Source organism: Eupeodes corollae, chromosome 2 (assembly GCF_945859685.1).
Source record: "Eupeodes corollae chromosome 2, idEupCoro1.1, whole genome shotgun sequence".
In the NCBI taxonomy this organism is placed as follows: domain Eukaryota; kingdom Metazoa; phylum Arthropoda; class Insecta; order Diptera; family Syrphidae; genus Eupeodes; species Eupeodes corollae.
In genome coordinates, this window is record NC_079148.1 from 18,317,848 (window position 1) to 18,340,766 (window position 22,919).

Sequence of the window (22,919 nt, forward strand, 5' to 3'; positions counted from 1 at the left end):
AAAAAGTGGAAGTGCCGAAAAATTAGTTATATCTCCCTGCGCGTGTTTTTAATAAAAAGAAATTATAAAGATTCCTGTTAAAGTGAAGGTAAGTTTATAAGCAATTAATTAATGTCGAATTCCTTTGAAAAAAAGATTCAGTTTTTAAGAAAAAAACCTATCAATTTTGTGTGTACCGAACTACAAAACTTCATACAGAATTGATAGTTTTGAAAGAAATTGGACATACCTAAATTAAAGCATTTTTTTTTCATTTATATCGGTATTACAGATAAGTGAAACCAATTTACATACAAAATTAGTAAAACCTATAAAACAATAAAATAAAACACACAAAAGCTCATCTCCAGACAGCGACATGAATAGTTCATGTCCAGTGGAGGCGCTATTTTACCGAGAACACAGCTTTTTATCATGCTGTCTAAAGGCTGTACATTTGTGCTTATTAGTTTCTTATTTAATCAATTTAATTGAAATACTTTCTTTTTAAAATGGATCATTCAATTTATGTATGTACAAATGCATAACAGTCAGACGGCATGACAAAGAACAGTGTGCTCTCGGTAAAAGCGCCTCCACTGGACATGAACCATTCATGTCGCTGTCTGGAGATGATCTTTTGAGTTTTTTTTTTATTTATAAAGATCTTCCAGAAAACAAAAGAAAATTTGGCTTTTTAAATATTTTCCACCAATTTTTTGGCAAAAAACAAACTTAGATGGAAATCGATTAAAAGCTATTCTATTGTTGATTTTGCGAATACTTTAAATTACTGAAAAAATACAGATATGAACATATTAAGTTAAAATTTGAATTTTTTTAAATTTCAGTTAAAAACGTGACCTGGAATACCCAAGCCAAAAAAAACAGACCCAGAAGTGACCTGCCAGTGTTTAATTATGTAAGTTTTCTTTGAAAACATATATTTTTTTTACAAAAATTTAGTTCAAAATCTGTTCTTTTATTGAAACTAATTCGACATAAAACAAAATCATTTAAACCAATAATGGTAACAAATTTTGTTCCAAGGTTAACACGCTATCAGTGCTGCTTAATGCAAGCATTTGTAACATGACATACATATATTTAAAAATTTTAGTTTTTTACTAGGTCGATAAAGTAACCACAATATATTTGTTTAACAAAAAATTTAAATCAAGTTTTCGATAAAAAAAAATGTTGCCTAAACGACATTATCAGCAGAAATCCTTGATAAAAAGAACTAATTAAAACGAATCGTTGATTTAGTTGTGCAGTTAAAATTTGTTTTTAATTAATTTAAATAAATAGATACCAAATTAATATTTAATTTTATGTTTTATTTCATTTGAAAATATGGCGTTTAAAACCAAAGCCAAGAAAACTAGACCCCGAAGTGATCGTGCCAAGACCCGTGAAGTGACCTGCTATAAATACAACACAAAAGTTATACTGGCTGTCTAGCTGTGAAGGTACCTTTATTCACTAAAATAAATTATATACATTTTTAACATTTTTAAACAAAGCAAATTATTAAACTCGAATTCACTTTGGATAGAGAATAATTCTCTTATCAAAAAGTACTTATCCAATTTTTTCCAAAAGGTTTAGTTAAAATCGATTATCTTTTTGAAAGAAATTCACTATAAAGCAAGGCATTTAAACCGATATTAGTGATGAATTTTGCTTGTTTCATGCTTTCCCTGTTAAAACTTTTTAGCTTTTTACTATATCTTTACAGAAACAACATATTAATTATTTTAATTTTTTAAGAAGAAAAAACAAGTTTTAGATACAAAAAACATTCATTTGTGTGTATTTAAACTTATTATACATATGTATTTAAACACACATCAGTCTGACGGTTGGATTGACAATTTATATCGTTTTTTAGGATTTTAGAAACTTTTAATGGTCAACAATAAAATTATAAAATTATTTTGATGGCTTATTTCTTGACTTAATCATTTCAAAGGTGCACTTATTGTTGTTTGGCGTGCTCGTATTTAGATTGAAACAATAATTTAATTAGTTTATGTTATTAACAATAATTAATAACAATATTTAACATAAATTCAATACGAAACTTAAGACTCTTGCTCGACGCACACCCTGCCGTGTATACACTAATAATATAATAAAACATACTTTTAATTCAAATTCATACTTCCTACCGCATCGCTTCCATCTATTGGTCAAATCTAAAACTAAAACTTTCCAGCGAAGCGAATAATTTTTTGACGTTTTGTTTTGTGCTTTTTTATTTACTTTATGAAAAAAATGGTTTTAATCTGTCAATTGATACAGAATGATTCTTTCCGTTTTTTAAAACAATAAAATATTTCCTTAATCTTTTAATTATTCTGAATGGACCCTCATATGGAGATTCCAAACTTCTTTTTACTCTACCTCTTCTAATCAGGACGTGGTCGCAAGTTTCAAGACTCTTTGGGATATGGATAGATTGTGTTGGAATTTTTCGTGTTTCTAGTGACGTGTTTGGTATATTTTCAAAGAAAAGTTTTAATTGTTCTACCAAATTCGATTCATTTGTTATTTCAGTTGATTTTCTTGAAAAATCCAGAGGCAATTTAATGTTTTCTCCGTAAAGGAGTTCAGATGGTGTGTGCTTTATGTTATCCTTGATTGTAGTACGAATCCCAAGCAATATTAACGGAAGTTGTTGTGTCCAATTTATTCTATCTCCAGATGCCCAAATGGAGGTTTTAAGTTGACGATGGCATCTCTCCACCATACCATTTGCTTGTGGGTGATATGCCGTCGGTCGAATACGTGTGGTGTCCAGGAATTTGACCAGTTCTTTGAAAAGTTTTGATTCGAATTGTGAACCTTGATCAGCGGTGATAGTGTCTCGAACACCGAACCTAGAGAAATGTTCATGGACGTAGGTTCTAGCAATTTTTTCGGCATTAATGTCTCCGGCCACCTAGAGAATCTATCCACGATCGTTAGTATGTATTTGTAGTCGTTTGAGGGAGGAAGTGGACCTACTATGTCCATATGTATGTGTTGAAATTGGCGAGGAGGGATTGTAATTCGTTCAAATGGTGATTTTGTGTGTCTATGAACCTTCTCTGTTTGACATTGATTACAATTTCTTGTCCATTGGTTTACGTCATGGTTCATTCCAGACCAAAAGCACATTTTTGCAATCTTTTTGCGCGTAGCAATAATGCCTGGATGAGATATTGAATGAATTTTATAAAAAATTGTTTTACGAAGACTCTTAGGTACATATGGACGATAGTTTTCGGTGGAGGTTTCACACCACAGAGAAGAGTTACATGCTGAAATTTTTATGAATTGAAATTTAATTTTCGATTTGTTAGGAATGTTGTTTCGAAGAGTTGTAAGTTCTTCGTCGTTTATCTGTTCCTTGGATATGTTTTCTATGCCAATCGGTGTTTGTTCAATCGAATCTGCGTTCGGTCGCGATAGGGAATCTGCAACGACATTCAAAGAACCTTTGACATATCTTATATCATTTGTAAATTGTGATATGAGATCAAGGTGCCGTTCTTGTCCAGGGGGCTGCGTTTAGCTTTTGTTGTAAGAGCTGTTGTAAGGGGTTTGTGATCTGTGTAGATACAAAAATCTTGCCCTTCAAAAAAGTTTTGAAAGTGTTGAATAGCTAAATAAATTGCAAGTAATTCTCTATCGAATGCTGAATATTTAGTTTGAGAAAATGAAAGTTTCTTACTGAAGAATGCGATTGGTTCCCAAATGTCGTTTTTTAATTGTTGAAGATAAAGTCACTTCGGTGTTATTTTATAATTTATAGCAATTTTTTCCTGGAATGGTTATTTATTTTATTTCTCAACGTTAACCTCTAAGTCAAGAAATCGAAAAAATATTTTTTTTTAATGATTGTCTCTGAAAGATTTTCATTTGAGTAGCAGTAAGTTTATTAATTTTTGTTTGTTTTTCAGACAGGATTATTTTTATTTTTAGCAAGAACTAAACAGAGCATTAAAACTAATTGGTTCATTGGTTAGGCTTATATTTGAATACGTATAATTAATATGTTTTATTTTTCCTGTGCAATAGAACAAGAACAAAACAGTTTTTTTTTGTCATACCGTTCAACGATCTTTATCCATTTTTCTATTTTTTAATAATCATTTGGATTTCCATTTTTTGTAAAGAAATTCGATGTTTTTGTTTATGCTTTTCAAATATCCTTATTTAATTACTACATAAATACTGGTTTTGCTTGATCAAAAGAGCAAGTAAAGGTTTGCATGGAAAAAAATATAGTTTTTAATAAAATAATAATTCATAAATTCACTATTTAGACATTATTGCGTTTCTGTTAATACCCTACTTCATTTTGGGCTTTTTTTAATGTCCTGATAAATGGGTAACATATAAAAGTATAGTTTCAATTTAAAACACTAAAAAAATCCTACTAAAGAAAAAAGTGTTTTACAATTTTTAAATTGTTTTTCATAATAAATAATAATGAATGAATTTGTCAATATAAGATAAATATCAGAATATTTTCTGGTTTAAACATTATATCAAAAAATGTATTAAATTTCGAATTTCTTTCATAAAGAAAGAGTTATCGATTTTCTTTAAAAAAAAGTTGTTGGTGTTCAAATCAATTTTTTTTTTGAACATCCAAAATGCATTATTATTTTTGCTAATGCAAAGATTATTATTAGCTATTACTCAATTTTGTATTTCTTACCATTTATTTCATTCCAAAACGTGACCTGCCAGTTGCGATCGTGCCGTAAAGTGACCTGCCCGTGACCAAACCAACTAAGAGATCCAAAGAAAAACGTTGAATATTTTGTCCTGCACTCGTTGTAAAGGTGAGTTTAAAAATTGCTTACAAATATTTCAAATTGCAAATGGTATCATGTTTTGGCTGAAACATTCAGACAAAATGTATTTCAGTTAAATTAGTATCGATTTTCTTTCCAGTTGAGATCAATTTTTTTAGCTTATCTTTTTTTAACGAATTCAAGATTTCAAAATTCAACATTCAAATCCACGATTTGTTTTGCTATGCTTTGAAGATTTCTTTTTTCTTTATAATCGTTTTGGCTTTTTTCTTAAGACAGAGTAAGTTTTGGAATTATTGTGTAATACTGTCTGAATTTCAGACGTATACAAACCGACAATTTTATGTTTAAATTTATGACTTCGAGAAAACGATAAGCAAACTATGTATGTTATAATTTATTTTTTATCTAGTAGGAATATAAATAATTTTATTAAATTATTTTGCAGATTTTTATTACAAAATGTTGTGTTTTGTTTGCAAAAAAGTGTTTGGGCACATTGATATTCTTATGTATCATCTTAAAAATAAACATGATTTACGCTCCTGCAGTACTTTTCGTTGTTTTGACAAACATTGTTCTCTATTGTTCAAGAATTCCTCGAGTTACAAGAGACATATAACACGCTTTCATGTAAAAATCTGTAAATCTGAAGAAGTACAAAAATCTATTACAAATGTTGAAGTCTTAAATGAAAGCATGGGCTTGAATCATATTGAGAGTTCTGTTAATAGCATGTTAGTTCACCCACCTTCTTCACAAAGTTGTCCACAAGAAGTTATTCAGAGTAAAATAAATGAGTTCAAAGCTGAGATTGGAATAGAAAAGCTTTTTGAAAGTGCATTAAAATGGTCTTTATCATTACACTCAAATGATAATTTTTCAAGAAAAGATGTTTACCAAATTCAGAAAGGTGCTTTAGCTTTCGTAATCGAACCACTTCTTGAAATTTTTGATAGTTTTTCAAAATGCAAACTACACCAAAATCAAGTGATTTTAAACGAAATATCTAGTATTATAAGTGCTTGTAAAGACCCTTTTGAGAAGTGTAGTTCAGATTATCTCTTAACTCAACAACTTAGAAACTCAGGATACATGGACGCTGTAGATGAGTTTGTAATTAATAAGGAAATAAAAACAAACCATCGGTCTGGGGAGTTACATCTGGAGGAAGTTATTGACAAAGGCGTGGTGTTACCGCTTCGTTCACAATTTAAAGTATTATTTGAAACTGAAAACTTTCTTCTTGATATGTTGAATTATATGAAATTTTTGGAATCAAATAATCGGTTCATAAATTTTGTACAAGGAGAATTGTGGAAAGCAAAATCTGAATTGTATCCAAACAAAATATTGATACCATATTTCTTGTATGCAGATGAATTTGAAATAAACAATCCTCTTGGATCTCATTCTTCAGTTCACTCCATCTGTAACTTTTATTATTCATTCGCCTGTATGCCACTAAATGAAGCGAAATTGGAAAATGTATTTTTAGCAGCAGTAATTAAATCAAAAGACTTTAAAAGGAGCGGGAACGATAATTGCTTGATGCCTCTTATAAAAGAGTTAAGATTCCTTGAAGAAGAAGGTATTGATATAAAGGCAGCTAATGGTGATGTAAAGCACGTTCATTTTATTTTAGGCCTCATACTTGGTGATAATTTAGGCCTAAACACGCTTCTGGGTTTCAACAAATCGTTTTCGGGAACATTTTGTCGATTTTGTCGTTTACAAAAAGACAAATGTAGTAAAGTTTGCATTGAAGAACCAGATAAATTGAGAAACACATGTAATTACAACTTAGATGTACAGAAAAATAATCCTAAAGAAACTGGTATTAGAAGTGAATGCTGTTTCAATGATATACCCTCATTCCATGTTGTAGACAATTTTAGCGTGGATGCTATGCATGACATTTTCGAAGGAATATGTCACTATGATCTTTGTCACATAATAATCCATTTCACACAAATAAAAAAATATTTTTCATTAGAAATATTAAATAAACGAAAACAAACATTTGAATATGGTTCCATAGAAATAGGAAATGCTTCGAATGAAATTCATTTGACTCATTTGCAAAAACACCATTTACGAATGTCAGCAAGAGAAATGCTTACTTTTGTTCAGTTTTTACCTCTTATGGTAGGAGATTTGGTGCCATTAAATGATGACGTTTGGAGTTTTCTATTAAATCTTCTGGAAGTAATTAATTTAGTCCTTTGCTTTGAAATAACAGATGAGTCAATTTTAACATTAAAAAGCAAAATTAAAACACATAATGAACAATATCTTCAACTTTTCCAAGATAATTTAAAACCCAAGTTCCATATTATGACACATTATCCAACAATCCTACAAAAATCAGGACCATTAAGAAAATACTGGTGTTTTAAATATGAAGCAAAGCACAAAAGTTTTAAACTATATTCTCACGCTATAACTTCCCGGAAAAATATATGCCTTACATTGGCTAAAAAATTTCAACTAAAATTTGTTAACAGAATCTTAAATTATAGATTTAATACTCCCAAATGTGTAGTCTGGAAAAAAGATGAAACGCAAAGCGGGTTGGTTTCTTTAATAAGCAAAAAGATGAAAGTCCAGCAAGATCGATTAAATATTTTTCGCCAGGCAGAATACAACGGAATATCATATAAGATTGGCTATTATGTGTCAACATTAACCGACGATTATAATATTTATGTGGTAATAAATTTTGTGCAAAATGAAGAAGACATTGTTTTGTTTTGCCAAAAATTAAAAGAAGTTCATTATGATCCGCATTTCATGGCGTTTGAAGTTGATACCTGTTGTCTGGGCGAATATTTTATTTTACACTTTGAGGACTTAGTAGGTCCTCCATCAACAGTAATAAAAACTGCGAAAGGAAAAACAATGATATGCATTAAAGAATACTTTTTACCCTAGAGGTGAATAATAAATAATATATAAAATGTATATGTTTGTTTATATATTTATTGGCATATATATTGTATATGTATATATATTTATATTTTTTATATATATAATATTAATATATACATAATATGTTTTATATATTGTATTTTTATCATTTTTACTTAGAAATTTGAAAACATCTTTGCATACTTTTAGTTTCCACTAAGTTAACTAAGCACGAAAAACGATGGAAAGTAGCACAACAACTTCAGATGATGAGGAAAACCCTAATCAATCTGTATCCATTTCGTACATAGAAATTCCACCCTCGTATGGAAGACCCACACTACAGTCTGTTGAAAATATATCACTTGTAGGGTTACAGAACATTTCAGGACCTTTCAAACTCGCAGATCATTCCACAATAAATTCTTATCAACAATCTGAAGATAAAAACTACGAGTACCATAATTTGACTTCTTCAAACTTTGAAACAGACCATTCACAAGCAACAGAAGAAACATTCAAGCAACTTCTTAAGTCCTGGAATTTAGAACATCTTACAGAATTTTTAACATGTAAGTGGTTAAGCTACTGTAAAAGTAAAGAAAATATTTCCATAATGCTCGCAACCCTATTTAGATTTTCAACAAATAAATAACTCAAAATTTAATATTATAATACACAATTTTTTCAAAATAATTTCAACTTCATTGTTACTTTTAATTCAATTCATAATGGCCAGCAAAAGAGAATATGAAGCAATTCACTAACTTTTTCAAAGACAATATCTTAATGTATAAATCTTGCCACACTTTTTCATTTGTTAATTTCTGTTTATTATAGCTGAAAAAATAAACATCGAAATTTTGAAAATAATTAAACGACGTCACATTAATATGCTTTTTAAAACCCAAAAAATTGGGGATTTGGTGGTATTCGAACAGAGTTTAGCAGAATGGCGTTCAAGTTTGTCATTGTTCGTGGACGAAGAGGAAAGCGAATCTCTTCATGAAAGAGGAAATCAAAAGCCTCTTTCAATCGCATCATGCAACTCTTCACCGACTACCTCAAAAGGAATTGAGTCACCAGACCCGAGTGATGTCTTTATATCATTATCGGACATAATGAACGAGAATGTGAAATCAAAAATTATAACAGATTACTATGAGCGGTATTCCAAATTACAAGACGAGCATAGGTCCATGTTGATAAGCATGATTTGCAATTATTTCCAAGAAAACTATTATCACATGTCCTTGGGAACTAGTTATAGGTTAGAAAATGAAATACTTAAACGTTTCTCCGGAGAAAAACTGGAATACTACCGTGTGGGCAGAAGAGGAAAAATATATGCCAAGGCTTGTAACGACAAAAGATGCTTTCGGTCACTCCTTAAAAGGACATTAGCTCCGGAACCGGATGGACCTGATACCCCTAAAGTTGAATCAACAAATCCACGTAAGATACAATTCAGTGAGTATCTACTTATATTTAAACAATATTTAAATGGAGTTGTATTTCGCATTTTTTTAAAATTATTGTAAGGTTTCAAATAGTTCCAAAAGTATATACTTTTACAGCCCTATTAATAATCACAAAATAGATATGAAACAACACTAACACATGTTTTAACTTATAATTTTTAAAAATAAACGTGTTTTAGCCTTAAAAGACATTTGACAATGAGCGGATAACTTATCTCACCAATTTTGGTGTTGTAACGAGCGGATAACTTTACCGTTCACAATTCAATTCAAAGCTGACTGATATGACAGAACGATTTTTAAAATGAAAGAAGTACTTGAATATTTAGTACAATTGAGCGAAGTGCTGCCTACTTTTCTGTGTTATTCAGTGAACAGATAAATTGAAGACAAAATAAGTTTATTAATATTTTATTTTATCAAACGGATAAGTTCACTGTCCATGTACCATGTGTTGAGTAAAACGTGTATTTACGAGCGGATGGTGTATTTTTATTAATAGGGCTGTTAGGTCCTAGCTATATGCACTGTTATTTATTTTTTTATTTTTTTGACACAGCTTTTCTCAAAGCTGTAGTTAGACTTTTTGAAACGTTATATGAAATTAGCTAGAGATCACTTTTCTATTTTATCTCCTCAGCAGGAGACCACCAATAAGTTTTTTTTAGTAAACCTGGGTATGTAATATATTTTATACTCCACAGGTCCTGAAGGTGATGCAGAAGAATCTATCCGAAGCTTAAAATATGACAATTTATCGGCTATGGAATTTGACAGCTGTTGGCAATCATGTAGTCAGTATAGGATGAAAAACATTCAGGAAGCCAGTTCTCTGGAAAGCATATTTGCAAAATGGCCGGAGTATAAATACCCAACTGGATATCGCTTAGTAAGTTTCATTTGAATAAATATTATTAGCATTATAACGAAAATGAAGAAAGTTTCATCTATGTATTTATTTAAAAAAGCATTTAGCAATTTTAATAAAGTATAACTAATTGTTAATTTATATTACAAAACCAATTAATTCTTCAGATTGATAAGGATTTTGCGATTGTGTTTGGAAGTCGTCCAGGAATCCTTTCAAGATGGCCGGAACAAGCAACTGCATTGAAAAACTTTCTCTTGAGGGGAAACCACTTGAAGGATAAACCAATACGGGAAATGCTTCAAGAAATTGGGGATTCGGATATGAATAAAGGTAATTTGTTCTTTACACATTTTGTTTTTATTTAGTACAGCATATTATGCTATTATGGTGAACTTATCTTAGAAATCGAAATTTTTGTTTAGTTACAGCTGTATATTATTAATAGTTGAGTTCATAAACTATGAATAACCGCCATTTTTATTATGTATATTAGGTATTTCGATTTTAAGTAGTACCTTTATAATTAACAAGCTATGTATTTATTTATTTATTTCCTATTATTATTTACCATTTTATTTTATTAATTATTTGTTTCAATTTTAATTTCAGATACAACAGCAGCAAAAATGATGTGGTGCTTGCACTTCTTTTTAATACCAACTCAAAAAGCTGTAAAAAAGGACAACACAGGAAAAAAGAGAGTGGTTAAATTTACAGTTCATAGCTCACAGCAAGCGTTCCTGTTTCTAGCCCCTTCTGTTCAAGAAATGGACAATCACCTTGAATTTTTAAAATCAAAAGGCGAAAATATTCAGCCGTTTATTCTTGGTCTAGGTGACAATAATTTTAATACAATCTCAAACTTCTATGTATATTTAGACGGCGTTAAGTTTATTTTCAATAGCTTCCTAAGGGCTGTTGATATTTGTTTCAAAGCTTTTCACCTATTTAATTTGGAATATCCTCTAGCCTGCTCTCAATTTTGGTCGTTTATCGAGAATCATTTTTATGACATGAAAAGTTCAAAAAATACATCTTCCAAAATGTTTGTTCTTTCAGAAGAGTTAAGGGGCTCTTCTTCCTAAATGTTATTTAATTTTACTTTAATATCATTTCCTAAATATTATTTAATTTTACTTTAATATCACTTACATTAAATTTAAAGCCATAAATGTATTAATTTTGTTCTGAGAATAAAATAACAATAATAACAAGTTTAAAACTCATACAAAAGTCTTTAGTTTTTAATAAAGGATTTAAGATTTTCGAAAAAACAACCTCCAGAAAAGGACAGAAATGAAACTTATAAAAGAGAGACGATACAATCATTCATTTCCAAGAAAAAATACATAGGTAAGATAAGAACTATACATACATTTTATGTAATATTAATTTTCCATATAAGAATGTATTTATATCGTATTTTAATGTTTTCATGCTATTTATGTATCTTTTTAGAATTCATGCAATTAGTCATATTTTGTAGGTAAAACTACATAAAAATGATATCAATTTTCATAAAAATTTTATCTAGCTTTCATAAAATTTGTATGAATACATTCATACTGAATGTGAATGTTTTCATACGATTCATATATTGTTGATATAATTTTTGCATAAAAGCTCATAAAATTAATGAAACTATTCATATATTTTATGACATTTATGCATTAATTCTATGAAAAAAAAACATGAATCGGATGAAAACATTCATAATCAGTGTGAATGTATTCATACATTTTTTATGAAAGCTTACATACATTTTTATGAAAATTTACATAATTACAATAATTACATAAAAAAAGATGAATATTGCATCAATTCCATGAAAGAAAAAATAAATCGCATGAAAATATTCATAATCGGTATGAATAAATTCATAAAATTTATGGAAAATTACATCAGTGGATGAAAGATTACATCATTTGTATGTAGTTTTACATAAAAAAGATAATCATCAATTTTATGCAAGGTTACATCACTTGATGAAATAATTACATCAATTGTATGAAGGCTTACATAAAGAAGATGATCAGGAACGTAAATTCTATGAAAGAAATCATCAATCGGATGACCGCCGTCATCAATTTTATGCAAGGTTACATCAGTTGATGAAATAATTACATCATTTGTATGAAGGCTTACATAAAGAAGATGATCAGGAACATAAATTCTATGAAAGAAATCATCAATCGGATGACCGCCGTCATCAGTTTTATGCAAGGTTACATCACTTGATGAAATAATTACATCATTTGTATGAAGGCTTACATAAAGAAGATGATCAGGAACATAAATTCTATGAAAGAAATCATCAATCGGATGACCGCCGTCATCAATTTTATGCAAGGTTACATCAGTTGATGAAATAATTACATCATTTGTATGAAGGCTTACATAAAGAAGATGATCAGGAACATAAATTCTATGAAAGAAATCATCAATCGGATGACCGCCGTCATCAGTTTTATGCAAGGTTACATCACTTGATGAAATAATTACATCATTTGTATGAAGGCTTACATAAAGAAGATGATCAGGAACATAAATTCTATGAAAGAAATCATCAATCGGATGACCGCCGTCATCAATTTTATGCAAGGTTACATCACTTGATGAAATAATTACATCATTTGTATGAAGGCTTACATAAAGAAGATTATCAGGAACATAAATTCTATGAAAAAAATCATCAATCGGATGACCGCCGTCATCAATTTTATGCAAGGTTACATCACTTGATGAAATAATTACATCATTTGTATGAAGGCTTACATAAAAAAGATGATCAGCGTCATCAATTTGATGACAGAATCATCAATTGGATGACAAATTCATACATTTTATTTAAAAAGGAGGATGATCATTGATCAGATTACATCAAATAGATGTACAAATTTCTTCAGAAGGCTTGGCATGTGTATGAATAATCTTTATCATTAGTATGCAACGAGGCATAAATAATATGAAAGCTGCATAACTCGAAGGGGAAATACAATTCTCTCACTTTATGAAACTTTCATCAATTTGATGATTTTTCATCCAAGTATGATTTGAATCATCCATTGATGAATGAGATTTCATAATCCGTATGAAACGTTACAATGGCGCGAAACACATGATTTTTTTCATACGGATTCTGCCATATTTCATTTATATTATGTACATTTTTGGTTCAGTGTTGTTTGTTATTATTGTGGTGTGGTTGGTTTAATTGCGGTACTGTGGCGGTGTGGAGGCGGTGGCTGTTGATGACGTCACGTTGAATAGTATTCCAAATTCAAATTGTATGGAACGACTTTTCTGGTGCAGCTGCAATTAATGTTAAGTGGAAACAACAACAAAAAAATTGTTTATCAAAAGAAATTTAATTTTTTAATCTAAAAATAGAGAGGAAGCAGGATGGAACCGCATAGTAAAAAGGTTTTGATAAATCAAACAACACTTGATTATTTCCACACATTTTTTTTTCTTTTCGAAATGTAAACGTGGGTAGAAGGGATTTGAGTGGAAAATATTCAAAATATGAACTCGGGGAGAGATTATGTTTTATGTAAATATTTTAAATATAGTACTAAATAAACAACAATGAGTAAAATAGGTAGGTAGGCACACAGAAATTTAATTAAACTGATAGTTCTTGATTTACAGGGTGGGCTTTAAGTCATTTTCTTAATCATAGGTTACTTTGACACTGACAGTTTTTTCCGCTCGAGATCAACAGAAAAATGAGTCACTTTATGCTGAAAAACTTTGAGAAATATTGAAAACTTAAGGGGGTCATCCCATGTGACAGCCTGTATTTTAAGGAATTTTTAGGATTTTTTTACGACCAGTAAATAAATACAACTTTAGTAACTTCCCATAGGAAGTTATTGTAATGGGTCAAATGTGTTAAATTGAAAATTTTGACATTTCTCGACTTTTCAAGGTACCTAGAGTCGAAATAAAAGATTTTTAGAAAGATGCCTGTGCGTGCGTGTGTTGCCTACTTCAAGGCATTCCCAATCATAGAAGCTTTACAGCCAGGGTTTTGGCATATAAGTTTTGCTTTCTTTCCTCAACTTTGTATAGGTAACCCTTTTTTTCGCTTGCTTCCTCTGCCAATGTTTAAAAATATTATGATGATAATACTAGTTTTTTAAATTGTATAAAATTATGTTTATACTTTTTTTCACTGACCCAAATAAATGCGAAAACAGTCAAACTAGACATTGTCAAAGTTAACTCACAACTATTGTAGTAAATAAGATCTCTTATCAACTTGGTTAGAACAAACCGTTCAAATAAATCAAACTTCTCTAAAGCCATTTCCAGGCAAATTCCAAATCTTGCGATTTTAGTCCTATGTGACAGTAGTATACGCCAATTGCTACAAATGCCTTTTAATGGTTGCGGTTCATATCTGATACAAAGTGTTAGTGTTTTACGTGTAAAAGACAGCTGATACAAAACAACTAGGCTATCAAAAAAGAAATCGAAAGATATTCAATAATGCTGAGCTTCAGAAAACATAAGAGACTCCATTTGCAGTCAACTGCATTCTTTGAACGTAAATTTTGAACAATACATCTCGGTGAGTTCTAAATTTCAAACTCAGTACGTTACTTACTCTAGTTTCAGTTGATTGAAAAAAAAAAACAACCAAAACATTATTGTCTACAAAACACAAGCTTCAAGTTCATTATGATTTGTATTTTGTATTGGAAAGAAATATTACTTAGTTATTTTCCAATTTGACAAGGAACCCTTTTACACAAAACATCAAAAAATTCTTGAGTAATAAAATTCAGCTTTCAGTTGAGTGAAACAAACATGTTAAACTGTCATTTTGACATATGTATTACATGTAAGTAGTCTTGAGATTTGTCTTGACTTATTATCTAGTCAATTTCCAATGAAGTTGCCTTTGAAGATCATTTTTTGGCAGCTGGCCAATCAGATATTAGAAACTTGGATTGAAATTGCTGAATGCTTGCTATATGTGGCTATCTGATATAACAACTTATTCAACATATTTATGGTTCAATTTCAAGGAATGTGAAAATTGGGTTTAAATTTGTGTGTTTTTTGGTAAAAATCCGGTAAACAATTAAAATTATCCTTAAAAAAATTGTATTTTACAATAAATATACAAATCTAAATGTTTGTCTGCTTTTTGTGAACATCTGAAAGTTATTTAATTTATTTTTCCACATTTCTCAATTTAACTAGATAGATACACAGATAGATATATACATATGTACGTAGATAGATAGATACAAAATTTTATTTTCTGAATATTAACTATTTCATGGTTTTCGTAATAATATGAATTAAATGAATGACAATAACATATTATATGTTGCCTGTCAGGTTAAATTGTTTACTTAAGTAAGTTCAGCGTTAGATTGGTGTATTTTTTAAGAATATTCATTAATTATTAGTTTTCTATACCTTAGAGCGTTTTTTTAAATAATTGTAAAGTTGTCAATAGTTTTGGCCATTCAGGATTTCTAGGAACTGATCACGGTTAAGTTTTTCGCTTCCAAGGAATCTTTTCCTGTTATTTCGGAAACATGGACACACTCCTACAAAATGATACGTATTTTCAGTAAGGTCAAGGTTGCAGATAGTACAAATTCCATCCGTATTATTTTTAAATGCTCGTGCATTGAGGTTAAGCAATCCACACCTAGACTTTAATACCATACTTATCATTTCACGCGAGTTACTATCATTGAAATAGTTTGGTACCTCAGCACAGTTCAAGTTGCAATATTCATCATGGAATCGTGATTGTAGAGCTCTATTTGCGTGTTCCGACCAATGCCTTTCTACAAGTTTTTCGCAAGTTTCTGCGTGCAGTGCCTTCCATTCAGACTTAGAGTTGCAGTCACTGAATGTTCAGATCATTAAAGAGTTCTGACCATTTGTCGGTCCAGTAGATCTTTTTTCTCACGATGATGTTTTCAGGGAGCGTGCTTACCCTTTGGATGTATTTAAAGTGGAGTTTTGGTGTCGTAATATAAGCTTTTCTTAGACCAGTTTCAATATTGAGAACATAGTTTGGCGTGTTATTAGGAACTTTTCAACTTCGTCACTCTCCGAATATCTCGAAACTTGAGCACAGTAATTCATGATAGAATTTGAAGCAGCTTCGTATATTTTAAATTTTTCTTATTTCGGATAAAGTTTGACCAAGTAGCATTAGTTGAATTCTTAGACATTACTAGCTTTTTCATGTGAGATTTACTCCTAGGTACTTGTAATTGTTAGATATTTTGATCTCGGTGTCGTTGTACTTCCATTTTTCTTCAGCTGCTCGACGTCAACCTTTTCGAAAAATAACTATTTCTGATTTTGTTATGTTCACATGCAGTTGCCATTTGGAACAATAATTTGCAAAGCTGTTTATCATAATCTATAAGGAAGCAGGATTATCTGAGAGTAGCACTATATCGTCTGCGTAAAGTACCGACACTCCTTCCATAGTAACTCCACACGGCAAATCAGAATCAAGGTCGTTTAAGAACAAGATAAATAGCAGAGCGCTTAGAACACAACCTTGTTTCACACTTTGATTAATAGGAAAGAAGTCACTGATATGAGTGCCGTTCCGTTGGTATAGAGTGCTTTAAGAATCAATACCATTTTTGTAGATAAACCTAGCTGTGCCAGTTTGTAGCACAATGCGTTTCTGTTAATATTGTCGAACGCAGCTTTCAAATCTATGAAAAATGCATACAGTTTATTTTTCCGGCTAAGCTGAAGGCTTATAAGGTAGGAGAGATTGAAGATTTGGTCCGTGGTTAAGTAGTTTTCTCTGTATGTATTTCAAGCATATTCGAAAGATGTTTCTGTGGACAATGTTTGATAGAGAAGGTTTTGAAAGTATGTTCTAAACTCTAATGTGTTTATATTTGCCGTCATGTTGCTTTCTTTTGTATTGTTACGTATTTTCTTTGCCAGTTTCCACCAGTCACTTGCTGTCTTAATTGATGCTAGTTGACTTGAGATATATTGATAATAATTAAGCTGTTTTGCTGTGCATAGGGCCCTAAATTTCTTGTACTCATCACGGTAAAGTGTTCTGTAAACGTCAATATTGTATTTTCTGTACATCTTTAGGCTATTCATGACATTTCTCCTGGTATAAAAGCAAGCAGTATCAAACCACGGTTTCTTTGGCGTGAAGTTCGTACTCGGACAATTAATTTCCCCGTTTGCGTTGTATATACATTCTTTAATCTTTCGTCTATATCACTAATCGTGTGTGAAATGCCTTGGTAGAAGTTTCAAGTTATCGTTCTACGTCGATGATGATTGTACGTTTAGATTTATAATGAGGGGCATATGGTCGGAGAAAGTTTCACTTCTTTATCTTCTAAAAACTCTATAAACGAGTTTGAATTGCGATCGTAGGAATTATCCTTTGATGTTCTAATCATTGAATTTAACTATAGCGTTCAATTAGGTATCTAAAAATCCACCTATCCAAATAAGCCTAACACAACACAGTTAATTTAAAACTATCTACTGACACATGATTGTCAGATCTAATTACGAAATTTTTATTTATGTCAATTGTAAGATGCCTTAAACAACGACATTTGACAGTATTTTTAACGTTATCTGAAAATGTCAGACAGATTTTGACTTCTGACAAACCAAAATGACTTGCAGTTGTACCACTACACTTTAATCTTGTTAGAATATGGCTATATAATAGTTATTTTTCCTTGTTTAAGACATAACCTTCGTACTTCTAACCTCTTTGTTATATTACCTATGCCATAAGACATTTCGGTCAGACTTCTTTTACGTTCTTAAGGTTACGTTCTGAAACCTAGCGAATGGAGCGAACAATGGAGAACTAGAGTTTTTATACGTCATCGCTTTATATATTATTTAAAAATGGTAAGAATTTTACAGTAACAGATTTTGAAGAATTACATCAAGGAAACTTATGGTCTAATTCGTGAAAATAGCAGTTTATGCTGCCGCAATAAAAATAGACAGAAATACTAGGATTTTCGTAACTACTAAGTTACCTTCCTTCTTTCTATCTACATACCTCCAATCGACTTCCAATTGAAAAATTGTTTATTTTTCTTATCCCACATGCAAATCAAACAATCAAATTACGGAACTTCGTCGTTTTCTTATTTTTCTTGGGACAAACCATAATTGAGTGAAATTGAAATGTTTATTATTGTTGTGACATATTCTTGCCACTTCAGTCACTTCCGGATTGAAATCAAACAAAACGAAAATAAATTTCAACAAGTATTTTTAGTTCATGTGTGGTTTGTCTTTGTGTGGTTTGCGACTGGCACACTTGAGAAATTGTATTGTCTACATTTTTGTTGTTGGATTGTAACTAAATCTGTTTAAGTAATTCACTATACTTGAATATTTATACAAAGGAACAATCAATTTTGATTATTTTGAGGTTTTTTTTAACATTAGAAGAATATTTTAGTTTAAAGGGTGTCCTAAAATGAAAGCAAGATTTAAACATGTGACGACACTTAATAAAATAAAATGCACGACTGGGTCGCACGAACTTGCGCCTGTATGCATAGATTCTGTTAAAAGTACCTATATAAGATTTAAAAATATACCTGTTAAATAAGTTTGTCTTCAAAGATATAAATGCCAATTGACTTGTCGAAAAAACCGCGCGATTCATCTCAAGACACAACTCATACTAGGACAAATCATCCCGTGAATGAAAAATACTTGTGAGCATACTTAACGAAAACAATTGCTTTTTCCTTTGAAAAGCTTTAACATTAGAAGAAAAAGGATGGAAAGTAAATTATCTGAAGACAAGAAAGAGGAAGAACATGTATGTTTAAGTTGTAAAGCGATCGCCTATTGATTGTGTAGTTAGGCAGGGCAGGTGTCTAAAACGAATAAAGAATAATTAATTGGAGTGCTCAGCCATGTTTATGATGATAATGAAGGAATGTTATCAGTAGGTAAAAGATACTTACTACAATCCAATCACATTGCTTCTTTGCTACAAGTTTTCAGAGCAGCAAACATGAAGTTATTACGTTCAGTTTATTTTTTTCGTTAAATTTTAAAAGAAAAAAGATGCTGGGATGCGACCCACACTGATAACTTCCCATCCCGTCTGTCGATTTGTCTTGCTTAAAAGTTTGTCTATATATACTCGTATCAATTTTTACCAAATTTGCGAACTATTTTTTATAGATTTTATTGTTTATGAAAAACGGACTGTTGGATTTTTATATAAAAATTACTGAATATCTAAAACCATATTCTCTGTGAAATAAAATAAGTTTGAAGATAAATTAGTTTGAAGCTAATATTTCATATTTTTGAAAAGATATTTGAATCGCAAATAATTTTTCACCAACTACTAATTTTTTTTCGGTTTTTAATTTTTTGTAAAAAAAACTGTTAATTAGATTTTTTCAAAATTTTACTAAATGTTGGCAATAATGTTTTTTGAAAGATAAAAGTAAATTAAAGCCAATAAATTCTCAACAGGGTTTAAATCTGGCGATTGGGCCGGCCACTTCATGACTTAGACCCCCTTTGTTGTAAACCACTCTTTTACAAGCTTTAAGGTGTGTTTAGGGTCGTTGTCGTGCTGAAACTCCCAACGCAGTGGCATTTCCCATTCGGCGTATGGGAGCATATGGCTTTCTAAATTTTTTTTTTTACTGCTGTTCCAGAAAAACAAGTCCACACCATGACATTACCTTCGCCATGCTTTACTGTACCACGACAGTAACGGGGATGTAACCGCTTTCCTCTGGGTCTTCGGACGTGACATATGCCATCGGAATTAAACAAGTTAAGTTTAAACTCATCGCTAAATAATACTGAATTCCATTTTCGGGTGTCCAATTGAGATGTTGTGTTACAAACTCAAGCCTAAAATTACGGCAAAGTTTAAAATTCGTTACAGGGTCTAGGAATATTCGTATATTCGTTTGACTATTTGTAATATTTTATTTTTAGACTAGAGCATAATTTTGTTATTGTTGGCTTATAGGTGGCTCATCAAGTAATTACAAAAATATGGGCCATTCCACATAAAATCATATACAAAGGCGTAATAAGAACTTGAATGCAATTCAAAAATCTTTTGCTTAGTTTACGAACAATACTGTAGTTCCTATATGTCGCAAGTATAAAAATACTTCTTATAGTTTAGGGTTAATAAAAATGGAGTTTTGCTTAATAGAAATGTGTGATTTAGTTATTTAATACTAAGCCTAGTACGCAGCTGAAATGAAATGAATTTTTTTCGGCGGTCTCGAATGCAGAGCAAAATAAAAACGAAAACCACATCAGCGGAAAAATATTTGTGACGAGTTCTGTCAGCTGTCAAAAACAATTGAATTCCCAGCCTATCTCCTGGGATTCTTCCTGTAATGTCTCGCCTTGATCTGAAACGCCAAAATCGGCCTCACTACCCGACTTTCTTTTGTTCCTGCCACATTGCAATGCAATCTTCAACTGGAATAAAAAAGGCTTACATACGGAATTCTATTTATTAACATTTTATAGAGCAGTTAGTAACTGGGTTTTTCATTACTGCAGCAATATTACTCCAGAGGCTCGCTACGGCTGTATTATTTTGTGAAACCTATGCTCCAACTTCCAAATAGCTTCACTGGCTTCGACCAAAGAGGGCAGTTTCTTTTTTTCCTCCGAAGAAAATTCAATCTTTTTTTCTTCGGCTTTTTTTTTGTTGTTGAAGTTCACTGTTTCTCTTCATCACTTCTTGCACATCACTAATAACATCCTGAGTTTCCGATTCAGAAATGAAATGTTGGAACACATTACCCGTGTTTTGTTGGGAAATCTATCCATAGCAAAGTAGGATTTTACACGAATAACAAAAACAATATCCATAATGAGAATAACACCGATAAAAGTTAGAGTAGAATTTCACTATGGATAGGTTTTTGACATTTATACGAGCCTCGAACGGATCTTATGTGATTTCGTTCTCAAATGTTGGTATGATTGATATTGCATTTGTATCTCGATGGTGTGTTCGTTGAGTAGTTCTGCATTTGGAATCATGTGTGTTTCCCATTGCGGAAAAAACGAATCTATTACTGTTGTTATTATTTTGTTTTTTTAGTGAAAATGGAATGAAATGAAACAAAAAAAAAACAATAGAAAAGAGATTTATGTTTTGCTATGTTTCCAAAAAAGGTTTATCTCAGTTTAGAATTAGATGAATCTCAACTCGATTCAGGTATATAAAGAATTGAGGCAAGCTTTAAGCTCGCTTCAACACCACATGTTAATGTAGTAGTCTACGAACAAACCCCCTTTTTGAAGTTTTTTATTATTATTTTGACAGATCTTCTTTCAGTTGTACCAATTTTTAAATACAAAAATCTGGCCACTGCGGATCGTTTTGTTGGGAATTTCTCACTTTACTATATATAAAATGCGAACAAAACGCACGTAATACGTAATAAAAATATCCATTTTATTAAATTTTAAATCAAAGATAAATCCAAACAAACAATTTTTTTCAATTTTTAATAAATACATAAATTAAACGTCAAAATTTTCGAGTAATTAATATGCCGGGCAATTTAATTGAGAAAGAAAAAAGTGGAGAATTGTACTAAGAAATCTAGTACAGCTATCCACTTAAATGACACATTTCGTCGTTCAGCAGCGCACTGAAAAACGAAAAGCACAGCGACATTTTTCGTATATGATTTCGTCATATCATTTTTGTATGGGAAATTTCTAGGCTTTATACCGATTACAGAATCCGATGAGAAGGCTGTGAAGACAGTGCAAAGTCAAATTTGACATTTTTGCTACGAACAATATTCAACAATGAAAGTTGGTGTTTATATTGTTTTCGTTTGAGACAAAACTCATTTTGACATTTCATCTGACGTTTATATGTCAAGTGGAAGCGAGATTGAATTAAAAGACATCAAAATGATACGTTATTAAAGTTTCCAATGTGAATACCCTTTAACGTTACATTTTTCTATGTATATTTATTTTTTGGGTTGTCATTAACATTTAATAAAAAATGCCTGCAATTTTGAATTTAATAGTTATTTTGGAAGAACATTTAAAGCTGGAGAGATTTGAAATTTTATCTGTCGTTGATATGTCAAGTGAGAGTGAGATAGAATCAAAGGACGTCAAAATGAGTCACCTGAAAAGTGTGCAATGTAAATTGATACCTTTAAACGTCATATTCTCTTATTCGAAGTATACTTTGGCAGGTGTCAAATGAGTTTTTTTTGACGTTTTTATGCATTGTATTTTAGGAAAATGTATTAATCTTGATTAGTAATGACATTTCAAATATGATTAATAAATCTCATAATCAGTGATAAGCCTTGCGATATATGAAACATCCCTAATTTGTGTATCTGTCCATTATCCATATGTCTCTCTTAATTCTCCCTGAAAACTTAAAAATGTTTTTTTTTTTTTTTTAAATACACCTTACGTGTAAGTTCAGTATGATAATGACACAATTTTCTATTATGTGTTTTTTTTTTGCTTTCATTTAAAACAAATTGATCAAGCACACAAGACATGTGATACTAGGTCAAACAATTATGTCATAAATGGAACTATTAGGTCACACCTCCATGTCTAAAAAAAAATGTTCTACATCAAAACCAACAGCAAGTTTTAGTGCACATGTTAAAACCCCCACACGAACACTCACAAGTCATGACAGTAAACAATTATGCCAAAGTCATACCTTGCCTAGACTCCAGCCAACTTGATGTCCTTGCATTAATCATAATTACTACTATACATACAATGTTCCTGCCATCAGGATTCGTCTTCCTTTAAATAATATGTTCAACCATGTCGTGCCCACCGCATCGACCA

The 22,919-nt window shown here is 30.9% G+C and overlaps 1 protein-coding gene across 1 annotated transcript; it reads left to right on the forward strand.

Annotated features, from left to right (window-relative positions):
* Positions 1–7,927: 7,927 nt before the first annotated feature.
* LOC129947469 (uncharacterized) lies at positions 7,928–11,197 on the forward strand. Its single transcript, XM_056058032.1, has 5 exons — positions 7,928–8,275; positions 8,544–9,173; positions 9,889–10,073; positions 10,220–10,385; positions 10,665–11,197. Exons 1-5 carry the CDS (start codon positions 7,945–7,947, stop codon positions 11,138–11,140), a joined length of 1,788 nt encoding a protein of 595 aa, XP_055914007.1. The 5' UTR covers positions 7,928–7,944; the 3' UTR covers positions 11,141–11,197.
* Positions 11,198–22,919: the final 11,722 nt, after the last annotated feature.